The sequence below is a fragment of the Olea europaea genome, chromosome 4, assembly GCF_002742605.1.
Source record: "Olea europaea var. sylvestris chromosome 4, O_europaea_v1, whole genome shotgun sequence".
Classification (NCBI taxonomy): domain Eukaryota; kingdom Viridiplantae; phylum Streptophyta; class Magnoliopsida; order Lamiales; family Oleaceae; genus Olea; species Olea europaea.
In genome coordinates, this window is record NC_036240.1 from 12,239,281 (window position 1) to 12,256,669 (window position 17,389).

General features: G+C 33.0%; 2 protein-coding genes across 2 annotated transcripts; one reads left to right on the forward strand and one right to left on the reverse strand.

The window, feature by feature from the left end:
- Positions 1–7,599: 7,599 nt before the first annotated feature.
- Positions 7,600–8,877, reverse strand: LOC111393652 (protein SRC2-like). Its single transcript, XM_023019299.1, has one exon. The coding sequence runs from the start codon at positions 8,737–8,739 to the stop codon at positions 7,807–7,809; it is 933 nt and encodes a 310-aa protein (XP_022875067.1). The 5' UTR covers positions 8,740–8,877; the 3' UTR covers positions 7,600–7,806.
- Positions 8,878–15,286: 6,409 nt separating this feature from the next.
- LOC111394084 (synaptotagmin-5-like) lies at positions 15,287–16,864 on the forward strand. Its single transcript, XM_023019864.1, has 3 exons — positions 15,287–15,645; positions 16,034–16,147; positions 16,396–16,864. Exons 1-3 carry the CDS (start codon positions 15,400–15,402, stop codon positions 16,537–16,539), a joined length of 504 nt encoding a protein of 167 aa, XP_022875632.1. The 5' UTR covers positions 15,287–15,399; the 3' UTR covers positions 16,540–16,864.
- The last annotated feature ends 525 nt before the right edge of the window (positions 16,865–17,389 follow it).

Genomic DNA, 17,389 nt, shown 5'->3' on the forward strand with positions numbered 1-17,389 from the left:
CAATAAATTGACTATTGTGTACCTTTTAGACAAGCTTATAAAAGCCTTACCTAACGAGTCTTAAAATGTTGCTTTCGAGTACATATGGATAATTTTTTGAAAATATTTTGTCTGGCTAAAAGAATTTTTAGAGACAATATATTTAACTTTCTTAGGAAACACTCCTACAAGAAGTAGAAGTACCAAAAAAAACCAACAAAAAAAAAAAACCTTCTTTCTAAATGGATTCTTTATCTCAGTCTTAGTTTTTAACTTTTCAAAAGACATGTTAAATCGAAAAGAGAGACAATGGCTTAATAATTGAATAGATTTTTATCAAAGCATTGGGGCACCCTCGGGCTAAAACAAAAATTCTTGCTGTTTATTGATCCGAACAATGATAGGCTTGTTTAGTAATGAGGCCTACATATCAATTTAATGTGGCTCTACAAGTTGTTGAACCATAAGGTGAACTTGATTAAGTTCTTCTTTTGTAGTGATTAATTTATTTAGAATTTAATAAATTAAAAATTAATCTAACAATATATTTTATGGAGTTTACAAGTTTTCAACCACACATTTCATCAACTTTTATCAAAATATACTAATATTCTGATTTTAATCACTAAACATGGCTAAATATTTATAAGCCGATACAAGTTATTGTACCTCGTTTTGCATATAAACTTATTTCGCTACAGTATAAATTTAGTATATTTGATAAAATTAACCATTATACATGGATAATATTTTCAAACCCCAGCATTCTTACATAATGGGTATTGGGTAATGACCATCTTTTAGTTAGTCCTCTATTGATCTAAACTAAGACTGTTGAACTAGACTCATCGTACATAGCAATTGTAAATTTGAAATTGTGCTATAACAAATATGTGTTTTTCGCTTATAAATTTCTAGACATCTGATTTTAACAACATGCAATTGTAAGACTGTTGAACTAAACTAAGACTGTTGAACTAGACTCATCGTACATATCAATTGTAAATTTGAAATTGTGCTACGACAAATATGTGTTTTTCGCTTATAAATTTCTAGTCATCTCATTTTAACAACATGCAATTATGAACAATGATAGTGCATAACTCAAGTTTACAACAACTTGATGCATAAAAAAATAATCTAAACACGATTATTATGAATAACTATGTCATGTTGGATGAGACATGCCAATAACATGCACAATCGAATGTGAAAAAATATTTATATTCATACCATTTGACCAAGGTAGCAGCATGACTAGGGCTATTAATAGATTGAATTTTGATTCGAATTCGATCTGTATCTGATAAAACTAATGGAAGATGGATTTTCGAATCCGATAATTTGTTAACTAAATGAAGCAAATATGGATATAGGTTAATCTGATCTGACAACAACTCGATCCGATTTATTATAATAATATAATATATATTTATAAATTATCACCTAATTTATTAAACATAATTTTTTTCCATTTTTGAAACTTGTATTATACTTTATACAAAATTTTCAAATAATAAATAATATTATATAATTGTGTGATATTGTTAATTGAAATATTTGAACAGATTTAATTTTTTTATTAATTAAAACAAGATAAAAATAATAATTTATTTATTTTATAAATTAAACAACCAAAGGAGCTAACAATTGGAGTTACTTTCATTATTCCCAACTTCCCACATCCCACGTCAGATACTCAATAGAATATCATAAAATTTACAATCTATAAATAGGTTGGCTAAGAATTGGAAAAAAAACTATATGGACCTTTTAATTTTAGGGCTTTGAAGTTGACTAATATAAAATTTTTATCTTTCTAATTTTTTCGAATTCAAATCGGGTTATTGGATTGGATATCCGATAATATAGCAAATCGAATATGGAATTAACAATCAAATATCCGTTGAATTATCGGATCGGATTGAATTGGATAATTATTCTTAACAGATCCCAAATTCGATCCACCCAAATTCGATCCATTTATAGCCCTAAGCGTGACTCTTGATTCTTTCCACTCCAATTATTCATTTTGTTTGTCATTTCACATGTCAGATTCAGGCTAAGTTATTGGAGTCTTCAAAGTTGTTTCCCATAGTCGAACTTGCAAGTGTAATGCCTAGGTTCAATCAACTTTGAATATAAACACTTTTAATATATAGTTGATATATTTCATTTAGGGCAGATCTATTATTTAATTTAATTAAAATTCTAATAAATTAAAATAATAGAAATCCGTAGATTCATGTTTTGGTAATTTATTACTCACAAGGGGTTGTGATTGTGAGATATAAATTACGTATGACCAAATCTTAAATCATCCAAGGTTGTAAATAATAACGAAAATTCTATATCTTTATTACAGACAGACCATCATGTTTAGCATTTTTTACTTGTGAAGTAAGTAGTTGATCCTATAAGCTAAAGTGTGGTAACACTTAAATAAATATGTGAATGTTTTGTTATTGAAGAAAACATTGGAGATTCGTTGGGAAGATTCCACATGGATAACTATTCGAGTGTCAGTGATTAATCCCTAACATTCGGTAGTGAAATAGGTCCTTTGACTTGAGGGCATCATAGTACCTTATATGAGATAGTCATACTTTGGTGATGTTGGATGTTGCTCTACTAAGGTCGCTAATACGGCATTGTCCGAGTATATAAGAATCATATGAAAGTTGTGAATGATCAATAGAGGATTTGTCACTCTTAGATAATAAGATATTATGATCTACATTTCATTCAGTTAACTTGATAATAAAATCCTTGGCCAAGGTGCATCGAAAACTTCTTTTCAACATACATTGACTTAATAATGGAATGAAAGATATGATTGATAATTGAGACTGACACATATCAATATCTCGTAATGGATCGTATCATATTAATGAAAGAGTTATAGTTTCAAGATAAACGAACAAGTTTGATTTTGTCATATCACGTGACATTTTTCGTCACATGCATTGTCCCGATACATTGCTAGATGTCAATTTGGGACGATGAATGTCAATTGGTGATAAATTAAAAAAGGGTATTTTAATTTCTCGATTTTGATTATATTAAAATAATAATTCACATTGCTAGGTATCGTGATCGAGAAGATGGGTCACACACAAAAGGAGAACTAAAAGAATGAGATTCAATAATTAATTAATTAACAACTGTTGGACAATTAATTAATTGGGTTGGTTGTCAATAGGTCTGAACTAATTAATTGGATTAATTAATTTATGGTCCAAATTTAATTAATTAGATTAACTAAATATTGGACCTGGTTAAGTTTAAGAGACTAACAAAGCCCACTTCGACTTACATTAATAAGCTATTGGGGTTTCAAAAAAACGAACAGAACACAATTCATTATCTTGTTAGCATAAGAAAAGAGAAACCTTAATTCTCTTTTTCTTGTTCCATATGTGGATTTCTATTGAAGGCTGGACAATTGGACATGTGTGAATTGCAGATCGTGATTGTTGTGGTTCCAAAATCAGCAAAGAAGTATGCAGAATCTACAAAAGTTATAATTCCTGTCACAGTTCCTCTTTAAGCACAAAGAATATCCATGGTAAGAATTAAAAACTCTGTTTAATTTTCGCTGTGCATGTTAAGTAAATTTTCAACAGTGATATCAGAGCCTACTTTGTACTTCTTAGAAACTGTTTTGCATCTTGGAACAATCAAAAGTTGATTGTTCATATTTTTCTTGAATCTAGCAATTTAGAAAATTATTTTTCCATCCTTAAAAATCTTGCTTTTGAATAGAAAATAATTTTTTTTGGATTGAAAACAGATCGTGTCAGTTATGCCACGGCTAACGATGCTGCTAGCAGCATCAGTTGCCATCGATAGAAGTGGCACAATGAAGCAGTAGACCTGTTGCTTTTTGCGATGACAGTGGGCTCTGCTCCACTGCTAGTGGCGACTAGCACCGCTACTCATAGGCTGCTGCATTTGCAGCACCGTGCACTGCCCCATATTTGAGATTATGTGGGCGCTGATACAGAGACGCTCAACCGAAATGTTGAAATGGCCAAGTGAGGTTGGCATCGCAAGTGAAAAGGGAGAAAGAAACTTAGATTAAGGAAAGTCGAGAAGATTAGGGTTGACTTGGGAGTGGGGGCTTCAAATGCAGTTTTTGAATTTGCGAGCCCTTGCTTTGTAATTTCTATATGGGTCAGGTTGCAATTTTTAAAAATGGGGTCTGTTCAGCAATTTATGAAATTGAGAGGCTTTGTTTGTAATTTTAAATCAGGGGTCAATTTGCAATTTTCAAAGAGTTTTGAATTTAAATTTTTAAATGGTTTTAAAATGATTTTCAAATGGGTTTTGACCAAAATTTGAATTTTGACCATAAATTTCAACTTTGACCCATTTAAATTTATATTTAAATTTGATGATTTTATATATTTTCGTTAAAATTGGATTTTAACTTAAATATTAAACTTTGGCCCTAAATTGAATTTCATTTTATTTTGGAGTTTTTATCCTAAATTAAAATGTTAATTAAATTGTAATTAGAGTTGGACTCTAATTTAGTATTTTATTAAAATTTGATTTCAATTAAATTATCCACCATAATATAAACCCCGTTTGGCCCCCATTCTCTTTCATTTTTAACTCTCTCTTATTTTTAACCACACAACCTCCCACAAAATAATATTACACATAAATTGAAAATTTTTATTCTTTTTCAACCACACATTCTTTAAAAAAAAAAAAATCATTCCAGCCATTAAAATTTGAAAAAAAAAAAAAAAAAAAAAGGGATGACAGATAGGGGCATATTCTTGAAATTAGAGTTAGCCTCTAATTTGATATTTAATTAGAATTTGATTTTAACTAAATTGTCTCGCCTTAAGAACTTCGGAATTAGAGTTGGACTCTAATTTGTTATTTAATTCAAATTTGATTTTAGTTAAATAAGTTTTCCCCAAATTTTAGAATTAAAGTTGGGTTCTAATTTGGTGTTTAATTAGAATTTGATTTAATTAAATAGTTTTGCCCTATAATTGCGGAATAAGAGTTGGACTCTAACTCGATATTTAGTTAAAATTTGATTTTAATTAAATAAACATTCTAATTAAGTTAATTGATTACTATGATTAATTAATTATTTCAGTCCGTTTCTCTAAATGAGTTTAGCTTACTATAATTGCAAGATTCTTGAAACGTGTTTACATGTAATATTAGATATTATATAGGAATGCATTTATACGGAGTTCACAACACACAGAGAATAGTAGAATCATTAAACAATTTTTGACCCAACTAGAACCTAAAATGGATGAAACACCAGATAGACGAGGACTCTTCTTATTCTCTTTTTCCTTTGAATTCAAAAAGTCAAAGTGGGGGCAACCCACTGATTTTCCTGGGGTCCTGTGTTTTGTCTCTTTCATTTACCTTGACCTGCAACTTCCATCCTATACTTCCTATCGAATGGATTTCAAAACAAATGGCTGCCCTTTTGCTTGCTATTTTTTTTTTCAAAGCGGAGCGAGCGGTGCCCTGACTCCATTCAATAGGATTGAATGGTCGGGTCGGAGAGCAGCTCTCCTTACCCCCCAAGACAAACAACTCCTCTCGAAAAGACTTTTAGGTTTAGCTTCAACCTGCTCTTACGAGATATGCCTAGATCCCGAAAAAAGCTCGATTTGATTTAGTGGATGACAATGGACTCGATTATGTAGATGTGTTGAATGGTTAATTTTATTCTTGTCGTTTTATGAGCTTGCGAGTTCTTAATTTGTTTTGGATCTGCAAGTCCATTTATTATTGTTATTATTATGGTTTGCACGTCCAAGTTCATTTAGGTTTGTGTGCCAACTAATATAGGATACAGGTTGTAGGTGAACTAATTGAAGATGTAAGAAGAGGAGGAAATCATGGAGATGGTGCATTGAACTAATTCAATGCAATACACTCTAGGAGTTGATCAACTAGTCTTTCTTTTGGCTTGAGAAGTCTAGATATAATTAGTACATAATCATCCACATTGTTATATGTATATTTGTTTGCATGTTAGATGTGTGATAAAATATTTATAATTATTATGATTAGACATTTGCATTATAAATCCCTCACTAAAATATTAAGTTAATTTATTACTCGCCTTCCATCATTACAATGAAAAATCAGAGTCCTCAATTGATCTCAACTTGTTGAGCACACCCAAAACTGGTCTATTATAAATATGTTTGACACTATGAAATATTAGATATTTTTGAATGATGGATTTGACTTAACTAAAGTTTATCCCTTATTGAGTACACTCAATGAAATAAATTTGAGAGTCATATTAAGCTAACACATAAAATGTATGAAAACAAAGAGTTGTTCAGCTTAATGATTTTAGAGTTGTAAGGAGATACAATTGATAATAGTATCACAGATGTTTTATTAAGGCTTGTTGAGTACATTCAAAGTCTTAATATAACAAATGAGATCTCAACCCACTGAAAGTCAAATATGAATTTTATAAATTTATGTGAGAGAGTCATGAATTTGATAAAAAAAAAAAACCATGTTAAATCAATTAACTAAATTAATTGATATACATTAATTGATAAAAAAACCATAATATATATTATTTTTTTACTTTTCCTTATTTATGTTTTTTGAATCATGAGTAACCATATATATTTGAGAGGTATACACAATGCCAATTAGAGGCTGGACAACTATGAATTGTAGATCTTGATTGTTTGTGTTATCAAGTTAGCAAAGGAGTTTGTAAAATCTACAAAAGGTATAATTCTTATTATATTTTCTCTCTAAGCACAAAGAAGATCCTTGGTAGGAATTAAAAATTTTGTTTAATTTTCGTTGTGCATGTTAAGTAGATTTCCAATAGAACTAACATATTGTTTACCTGTAATTTTTTATTCTTTTCACTAATGGTCTAGATCAGTAAAAATAATTTTAAATGGAAATATTTTTTAGTTTTTTGTTTTCGGCTTATGGGTCTGTCTATATAGAGCCCTTGTTTGGTAGAGATTCAAATTTAGATTTTAATTTAAATCAACATCAACAATTAATGTTACAAATATATTTCATGCGACTCACAACCATTATCAAAATCTACTAAAATTTTGATTTTAATCCCTATCAAATAAGGGCAAAATCCTCTTACGAATTATCTTGCATTGTATTATCTACTTCATTTATTTTGACTTAAGTTTACCAATGAAAAGACCAAATTAGAGGATAAAAGTCCTCTTTAATACATACACTCTACACAAGACAAAGAAGAATAACAAGATACACATACATGTGTTTCAATTCGAGTAGTTCAAGTTAGGAAAAGAGAACAAGAATTTGTACTTGTGGACCTAGGCGAAAATTGCAGACTAGGTGTTCCATAATCGTTTAGAGTTAGTTAATAATTGTTGCAATCTCTATGATAAGACGCAAGACAGTAGCAATGCTCGTGAGCCATTTATGATGTCTTCATCATTAATGTTCATCAAGCAAGAGGCATGCATTAGTCATGGTCTTCTTTGACTAATGAGTTCTCAATCTTTGAGCATTTGAACAAAATATGTAGAAGTAAATTTAATAAAATCGATTTAAGGACTATTCTGTAATAAATTTGTACCAATATATATGGTTCTCCCATTCCAACTGATCGTCTAATAACATCTTGATGATAAAAAATCATTGCACAACTTTCTTACATCATATAAATATACGGTTCAACCTTTTTATAAATATATACGGTGCAACTTACTCCAAAAGGCAAAAGCTTGGCAGCTCCCAAATCTGAAATACACCCACATAATAATAACTAATAACAACGAAGTAAAGAAAATGTAAAATCAAAAATCAAAAATCAAATCCACCATCAAAGCCACAATCCCCTGCATCCGAAATCATATCTCCAATTAACAGCCCGCCAATAGCACCTCCTAGCAGTCCGGCACCTAGTCCCATGCCAAATTTGTTCTTTTTTGGCGGCTGTACCGCCGGCTGCGGCGGATAGCCATACCCTGGTGGTGGTGGTGGTGGTGGTTGGGGGTACCCATATCCTGGCAGTGGAGGCTGCGGGTATCCACCATAAGAGGGTGGAGGTGGTTGTGGGTACCCATATCCGGAAGGAGGAGGAGGATATCCTCCAGGCGGCGGTGGCGGGGGTGGATACTGCGCATTTCCCTCAGCAATTGGATAAGGAGGATACCCTACAGGCGGTGGCGGAGGATACATAGAACTAGGTCTTGCCATCATCGGATTTGCTGGAAAAGCGGTGACAGGCTTGTCATCTTCAACTTTTGTCGCAACAGGCGGAAGAACTGGTGGCGCCGCTGCAAACCCACCGGCAACTTTCTCAATAAACCTGTACGAAAAAGTGAGTTTCCCTTTAGGCTTCCCACTGGGTTTCCTCACTTGATAGCTCACAAACTTCTGCTGTTTCCCATCCCCGCCTCCGCCGGCAGCCGTCGGAGATTCAAGAAGCTCTTTTAACGGCACATGCACTTCACCAACGTCTTTATCCCCCAGTGCACGCTGACACACAAGCTTGAACACAAGATTCAGGCGGTTTTGCTTGAGCGCCACCTCCTCCACCGTGAACTTTATAGGAAAATTCCAAGTGGGATTGCTGTCTCCATCGTTATCCACCGGCGTTTTGGTCTTCTGTTTCGATTTCTTGTCCCCGCCGAAGATTGAAACGATGACGTACACGTCCATTTTCATGATGAGGTTGACTTTGTTTAGATCCCTTGCAGACATAACGTTGATTTCCAATGTACGAGAATCCATTTTGATGATTTTAATGAACTAAATAAACCAAAGAAATTTTGAGTTCAGTGTAGTATCTTATAGATTTATGGATAACACTGTAGTTATAGAGAGAGGGACGAAGATATATGAATAACACTGTAGTATCCATTTTGATGATTTTAATTTTGAGTCAACGTTTCAACATTTTGCTTGGCCTTACTTGGCGGCTGCGTACATATAACTATGATAATAACTGTGATAATTTCATCAACCATGGTTTAGGGCCTTAATTGATCATTTATAATTATATGCGGCTTGTTTGATTAGTAAGTGTTTGTTTGGTTTTGCTTAAAAGTTGATAAAAACTTGAGTTGAAATAAATAATTAATTTTATAAATACATTTCATAGAATTTTCAATTTTTATTAACTTTTCAATCACGTATTTAATAATTTTTCACTAATAAATTATACTTCAATATTGCACACAATAAGAAATAAACTTTTTTACATTTCTTTCTTCTTTAATAGTCTTCATTCAGTGTACCAGACGGGTCCTTGTTTCATGATATTTGTTTTGTTAATTTAGATAGATGGTTTGGAAATAAATGGTTGAAGTTGCACGAACAAGCTAAGAAGTCAATTTTCTTTATCATTTTCCATTCCTCCTAATCTTCCAATGACAAGGAGAGTTTTTTCCTTTCATTTTCCACATTTTTTTTCTTTCCACAACCTAATTTTCTTGATAACAATTTGACCATTCTATATGTAACAATTATAAAATTGTAGAATTCGTGACTTGAATTGTGATTAAAGGGATGTGAGATAGAAGCAACATTAGGTAAGGTTTAAAATTCTACTTTAAAGTAAACATGTAAGGTTTTTTGTTGGTCTAAGTTACAATAAATTGTTTATTTTAGAGTTAACTCATACTTTACCGTCAAATATGTAAAATTGTATTTATAAATAACAAAAAATTATGTGTCCAAACATGTTTAGAAGCAACATTAACGTTTGCAAATTAACTTTGCCAAACATGCTCTTGTCCAAGCCCTAACCTTAATGGTTGGAATATTCCGAGGCCACACCAGTAGAGTTTGAATACGTCCTCGTTGATTGGTTAAATTAGTTATATTTAAGTAATTGCATAAAAATAATTGCCCACCTACAAAGCAATTTGATTTTTTCAAGTACATAAACAAAGTCAACTCAACTCTAGAAGAATTGGTTACGGCCTTTGAAAATTGAAAAGGATATCAAACACAAATGTTTAAAGGATTTTTTATTTTTATTTTTTTCAGATTTTTAATAAAGGACATGTGGTAGCATCTGATTAGACCTTGACCAAAAATGAAGAAGTAAACACACAATTCTGGCAGCAATCTCCTATACAAGGGGAGTTGCCATATTTAAAATCCCATTTGGATCCAAAGTAAACGAAAGACTTGGAATTTGCAATTAAACCTACTAAGATTTGACTAGGTATTTGGTATTACATAATACGTGTAGTACAACACATTTGTTAGAAATTGTTGGAAATGATTTTATAGAAATCATACATAACAAATATTTTATTGAAAGTCTATGGATTCATGATCTCACTAATTATTAGATTCACTTTATAACTATTTTAAGTTGATTATGTAGGGATTTAAAGGAATTAGCTTTGTAGCGTGACTACCGTTGGATGAGATGAATTCGCTCTATAAAATATGAAAAGTAATTACCATTGAATGATGGCACGTTGCCTTATCTTAACGATCGCGCATCAATGTCATATGCATCACCTCCGATGTCTTAAGTTGAGGTAGTATTAAATGACTCTAAAAGTAGCCACAGTATTTTCTAGATCTACTATATGAAAAGTTGACTAAGAGACATTTGCTGTAGATATGTAAAATTAATTAATCATACAAAAAATCTCTTTGATAAGGCAGATCTATGAAAGATTCCTTGTGAAAGGCTCACAACTTTGAAAATCCGATCATGATGATTCGCCTCAAACTTGGAGGTTCGGCCTCCACATGTTTTGTTGGGTCAACTGGGGCATTTAGCTCACTTCGGCTTCCTTTGTCACGGCTTCAATTATAGGCCAAGTGAGCAAAGTAATGTAGATTGTCGGCCTTAGGTGGATTCTTGTTGTTCCCTTAATTGGCTGCAATGTAGCCAATGATAAGAGCCTTGTATGACGACGTGTAATGTTGTAAAATTTTGTTTCACAAGTGTACGATCCGTAACAAGTAATAGTGGACCTAAGAGTCCGGTTATCGATCCCACGAGGACTATTTTGTAGCACTTAATTTAATCTTTCTTTAACTACTATTTGACGAATATAAATAAAAAACAATGATTAAATGTGATTTTTATTCTAAAGACTTAAAAATGTGATTGGATTCAATGAAAAGTGATTGAGTTTTCAAACAATAAATGGACGTTAGGGCGGAACAATTTCACCTATTGGTCACCTTTACTTCATAAATCAAGATTCATAAAACCTAAGGTAGTGTTCGGTCGAATTCTTCTATTGTATTCAACTTACCCCTCTCGAATTCTCATTGAGCCTACTTAATTAGTTTAATTCCATATCTCTATGCAAATTAAGTTTAATTAAACGAAACATTGGTTCTAAGAATTCACACCCGACCGCAGCAATCAATATAGGTATCTCTACACATTATATCAATTTACCGGATTTTAACATGTGGTCTAAACAAATAATCCGCATCTCTACGCAATCATTGTTCACAAATCATCTAATTAGTGATCAAGTAATTAAATGTATTAAGAACAATATTAAAATCAACACATGAAATAAAAAAGTACTAGAATCTCAATTGCATGAAATAAAGGGTTCCAAAAGATTACATTGTTCGCCCTAACATGAAATTTAACTACTCATAATAATGGAAGAAAAATAGGAGAATGTCTTAGAATACATCACCGAGTTTGAAATAAAGATGTGGAAGAAAAAATGGAATTCTTGCACCAAGATCTCCTTCCTCTTCCAATGAGTGCTTCCAATCTTCAATTCTTGGTGTTAATCTTCTTAAATTCCTCCCTTGAATCTCCCTTCTTGTTGTTTTTCTCTCCAATATGTCAAGAACGCGTGGCTTGATCCCATCGATTTTTAGTGTGCGGCTCCCCCCCTCATTTAGGTCTTCAATCCTGTATTTATATTGTCTTGGAGTTTAGGGAAATATTTGAGATGAGTTGGGCCGAAAAAGAATGGTAAAAACCTAAAAAAATTACTCTCGCACGGCGGCGCTTGGGCGCTGCAATTTGGGCACCTAGGCGCTGACTTTCTGTCCAAATTTCAGCATTATGGCGCCTGGGCGCTGATGGATAGCGCCTAGGCGCTGATAACTACTTCGGTTGTACTGGACAGCTTTCAGTATTTTTGTTATAACTTTTTCGTTCGATATCCGATTAAAGTGATTCAAGATGCGTTGGAAAGATAATTCGAAGGACTACAATTTTTCTTCAGGAATCATTCTCCAATTCGATCGTTTTCTATGTCAAAAAATGAGTCTAAATGTGAGACGAAAACTCCGGCGCAAAACTTTTTGGTTGGAAAATAATTTATGATCATATCTTGACTAAATTTGATCCCTTTGACACCTTCCTTCATCCAATTGGCTTCTAGAACTCTCGGACCTTCATTTCAAGTTTCGACATGACTTTTGATTAATTGCATTTTAATCCTCGAACTTTGAATCTCTTACGTTTTGGTCCTTTCATCTAATTTCGCTAGCTTTTGCCTATTTCCTTCCTTTGACCTCTTTTAGCCCTTGTTTTCTCCACTTCCATTAATCTACAAAACAACACCAAAATCACTTGTTAGCACTTCTAAAATGCTCTCCAAAATAGCAAAATCATGAAATTAATGGCATAATATAATGAGTGTAAATCACTCATTACGTAACAGCTTTAAAAAAGTGTGAAAAAGAAATTTTACTTAATTGATTAAATTTATTGCATAGATTCACTTAACCATGAAAATAAATGAATATCTTATTCACTTATTTATATTGCAAACTAGAGAGACAATGGATCTAGACCAGAAAATTATTTTCTCATCAAACCATTCTATGGATTCACCAAATGTTTAATTGTAGTAACTATGGGTAAAAGAAAAATAGAATTCCTATGCTCATTCAATCTCAATCATCTTACTACATTGAATTTAGGAGGCTCAACATTGTTGGTTAGTCTCGTATTATCTCTTCTTGAAAACATGCTACGTGTACTTATCTTTATGTAACTATTTGAACTTTCGATGAAAATGTAACACATTAAATGGTTATATCATACCACGTATAATAAAACAAAACCTAAACAATTCTTTTCTTATGAGCTTCCACTACACAGTTTTATTCATCACATTTTCCTTGAATAAACCTTTTCGCGTAACAACAAATTTTCCTCTCTCCTTCAGCACTTATTCTTTAATTCACGTGACACAGATGCTTCAACGCCATTGGCACATTTAATGGAGTGGTTCAATTTCAACCACTTAATGGAGTGTGTTCGTCAAAATCCCGCAAGTGTACGGGTTCGTTGTACAAGTAATAATCGTGATGAACGAGTTATCGTCCCACAAGGAATAAGGATCAATTTTAGTATATTTGATATATTTAATTCGTATTTGTAACTAAAAGACGATCGATGGAATAGCTAAATAATTTTATAACTAAAACTTGTGAAAATAATTAAATTTGGTTTAAAAATTCAAATGTGTAAACGTATTGGATTTCCGACGGCATTGATCAATTCCTAGTTCTAATTCTCAACCAATAATAATTATCTCAATTTATGCAATTGCAACGATCGATAATTTCGTTTTTATTTATTTATTTATTATTCTTTTCCAAAATATAATAAACCTGTGATTACCACGAGACGATTATATTCCTAGTCCGAATTCATCTAGCAAATATGCATTGACAATTAGGATTATCATATAAGATCGCATATGCTACAAATACTATTCCTAATATTTATTGCCCATATGTCCCAATAATAATGTTCTACCTATCGTGAGTTTTCCAACACTACGAAAAAGCAACTTATTATCCTAATGATGCGCAAACATTAAAACAATCTAATTATGCATATTATTGGAATCACAACGCAATGATTAACATAAAAACATAGGTCTTGAATTAAAATTAAAAATTAAACAATTTTATCATCATCCAATATGTGAAAAGGAATTAGCCAAACATGATGCGAGAATTAAATAAATAAAAGTGAAACGACATCACCAAAAAATTCGACGAAACGTGATTAATTTTTGTGTCAATGATTCTGCCGTCTCTTTCCTCTTCAATGTTTTCTGCGTGTGTCGTCTTCTTCCAGCAATTCTTGTCTTTGTCTGCATATATATATATATATATATATATATTCTGCCTCAATGTTCGACTATTCCAATTTCTGCCCGTCTGTTCCTCCGACAGCTGCTGCCCTCTTGTACTTTGTATAATAAAATTCAGCAACCAATTCCCAGGCTGTCGTTCCTGTGCGTATGTATATTCTTCTCTGTTTCAGCCTCAAATTGCGTGAGAAATATATAATATTGTTCAGCAACTGGTAGCCCCAAAGTGTGCGTAAATAATATAGAGTATTGGCTGCCCTTTTTTTTTTTCTCCCAGACTGCCGTTTCTTGTGCGTATATTATGAATTGAATTCCAAGGCAGTTGCCTCCTTCACCCGGCTTTGGTTTCTGTGCGTATCAATATATTAAATTGGCCACTCAAAGCTCAATTCCCAGCCTTAAGTGTATGTATCTTTAATTCAGCAATAGGCAGAATTCTCCTCCTTTTTCTTTCTCTTAGCAGCCGACAATGTATATCTATATATTCCCCCAGGCTGCTCCCCCTCTTTTTTCTACATGTGTTTGTATATATATACCTCAACAATTAAACCCTTGTTGTAGCCCAATTAGGGGTCCAAAATAATATTAAATTTGAATTCCAAGGCCAGTCCAATTGAAGGTCATTTAATCAATTATTTTTCTCCCAGTACTAAATTTTTGAAGCGATGCAAATCAATTCACTTTTTATAGTTAGATTTTGATTCCCAAAAATTGTATCCAATGGCCAATTTAATCCACGTACTTGGGATTTTGCTATTTCCATCCGTTTTTGCTTCTTTCCTTTCATTCCTTTTTTTCGTAGAAATCCACCTATTAAACATAAAAACAACAATTTAGGAATATATTTCGCCAAAAGACTATTAAATATCGCTATTTTAGAGTCACGAATAAGTATATAAAATATACTTATCAGAGTGGTTCAATTTCAACTGTCCAAAGCTTATCCACTAAAATAAAGTGCCCATAGCATTTGATACTAAAATAGCATGGACAGCTATAGGTAGGCCACGATGTTTAGCAAGTTATCCAACACCAAACATTACACTATAAAACTATACCAACTTTCATTCTCTATTTTATTTCCTCACTTAATATACATATTTCGATCAAATTGGAAAGCTTGTGCTATTGCAGTAGGGCACATAACATCCTCGAATCACAAGGTAGCTATTTGCAAAACAATTTCGTTGAATGTGTCCTAATGAGTGTATCATTTTCCGTGGGATGCTTTAAAACTTATCATGGCTAGTTTTCGTTGATATCATTTCTTTAATTGTAGGTGCACTTGGAGCTCTTGTATTGTCCTTTCGGCACTGAGAGTGCATTTATGAATCCTTCTAACCCTGACTTTGGATTAACTAGCATGGAAAGGGCTCTTTTACAAGGAACTGGGGGAATAGATTCCGCCAGCCTAGTGAACTCAGCCTCGACGAAAAAGGATTTTGTTATTAGAGGGGTTCTTTCAGTGACAGTACTATCTGCAGAAGATTTGCCGAGTACTGATCTCAGGGGAAAATCGGATCCTTTCGTTGTACTAACGATGAAGAAGTCTGATCAGAAGAGCAAGAGTCGGGTGAGATTTGCTGATTCTTACTGACCTTTGGAATAAACAGTTGTTCTAGCGCATACTTCACACACACCCCATCCCCAGGCAAAATAAAGTGTTGAAGACAACTAAGTATATAAATCCATCCCCCCTCTAATAGCTTGTTGTCACTCGTTTATAAAACTTGTCCACATGTAGGAACTTTCATAAAAGATGAATATGATGAGGCATGTGAGGACGACTAAGAAAGTGAATTTGTTCTCTCTCTATTAGTTTATGTTTTTAGATGAAGTGATTCAATGCATACGAAAAAGATAACTCATTTTTACGGTTAATTCAATACCTAACCCTGGTGTTTCCCCTTCCTCGGAATTTTTGGTATCGTAACGTAATAACTTTTTCCCTCTCATTATAGGTTTTAAATGACACCTTGAATCCAGTTTGGAATCAAACATTTGACTTTGTTGTTGAGGATGGGCTACATGAGTTGTTGATGTTGGAAGTTTGGGATCATGACACGTTTGGGAAGGTAAATTCTCATAATGAACTCAACTTTGTTCGTTGAAGTACTATTTTTTTTTTCAGAAATATTTAAAATTTTAACAATATATTTTAAAAAGACGAACGCTATTGCATAAGAATAAGAATTGCTCTTGGAAAACAGGCAAGAATGGAAACCCTCTAGGGGATAAAATCTTTACTCATTGGTAAAGTAAGTAACCTAAAAAGAGGTCAGACTTCCATTTAAGCCTAGCATGATATTCTACCTATGTTCAGGACAAAATGGGAAGATGCATAATGACACTCACAAGGGTTATATTAGAGGAAGAAATTACAGATACCTTTTTAATAGACGGGACACCATCAGGAAGGTTGAATTTGCATCTCAAGTGGGCGCCACAACCTATCATCCGGGACTGATAGAGTGAGCACGAAAACTATTGCAACCAATTACATTGTCGCTTTGCTTGGACATTCTCCAGGTATGATCCAAGAAAGTTCAAAATCCAGTTTTTTATTTTCAATGGTAAGTCGCGAAGAAAAACACGGTAGACAAGAATTTACACTGATACTTATAACCATCATAGTTGTTGCTAATGTTTTGTCACTGAGGAATAGATATTTCACCTTATTTTTGCAGGAAAATTGTTGATTTCATTGTTCGCTTCTTACAAGCCTTCTCAACTTGGTTCTTGATTGAACACTTGCGCGATTTGCATTATTTTCTTGCTGTTGATGTGCTCTCCATTCTTACCATCCTACTTTCTTAGCAGAAGCTCGACCATAATTTTCTCGTAAAACAAATGAGGTCGGAGCCAAAATAGTCATTTCTCGTTAAACAAATATGGGATGGAGATTTGGCAGACACATTACAGTACAAAATATTTTGTATTTCTTGGATATAATTCCAACATGATGTTCGGAGAAGCAAAAATCTATTGTAGAATCTTTATATCAAGGACAACTTCCGAGCTTTTATGTTGTTGAGTTTGAAATTTACGTCGCCAACTTCTTGTATCACCCAATAAAGGCTAGCCTTAGGACAGAAACCAAAAACATTGGAGAAAAAAATCTGAAAACCTAAAAATATTTGGAGAAAAACTGAAAATTTGGAAATCGGGTGGGGCGGCCGACCCCACTGGGTCTCAAGTAGGTCCGCCCCAGAAGGCTAGTTATGTGTGTCAATTTGGTCACTCCAAAATGAAAAGGATCTCTATAATTTCCATTATCTTTTTTATTATGTCGGGCAATGATCTTTTGGGATGAAATC

Coding starts and splice junctions, on each gene's coding strand:
- LOC111393652 (XM_023019299.1), bottom strand. CDS start 8,739: ATGGATTCTCGTACATTGGAAATCAACGTTATGTCTGCAAGGGATCTA.
- LOC111394084 (XM_023019864.1), top strand. CDS start 15,400: ATGAATCCTTCTAACCCTGACTTTGGATTAACTAGCATGGAAAGGGCT. Junction 15,646..16,033: donor ATCAGAAGAGCAAGAGTCGG/GTGAGATTTGCT, acceptor CTCTCATTATAG/GTTTTAAATGACACCTTGAA. Junction 16,148..16,395: donor ATCATGACACGTTTGGGAAG/GTAAATTCTCAT, acceptor ACCTATGTTCAG/GACAAAATGGGAAGATGCAT.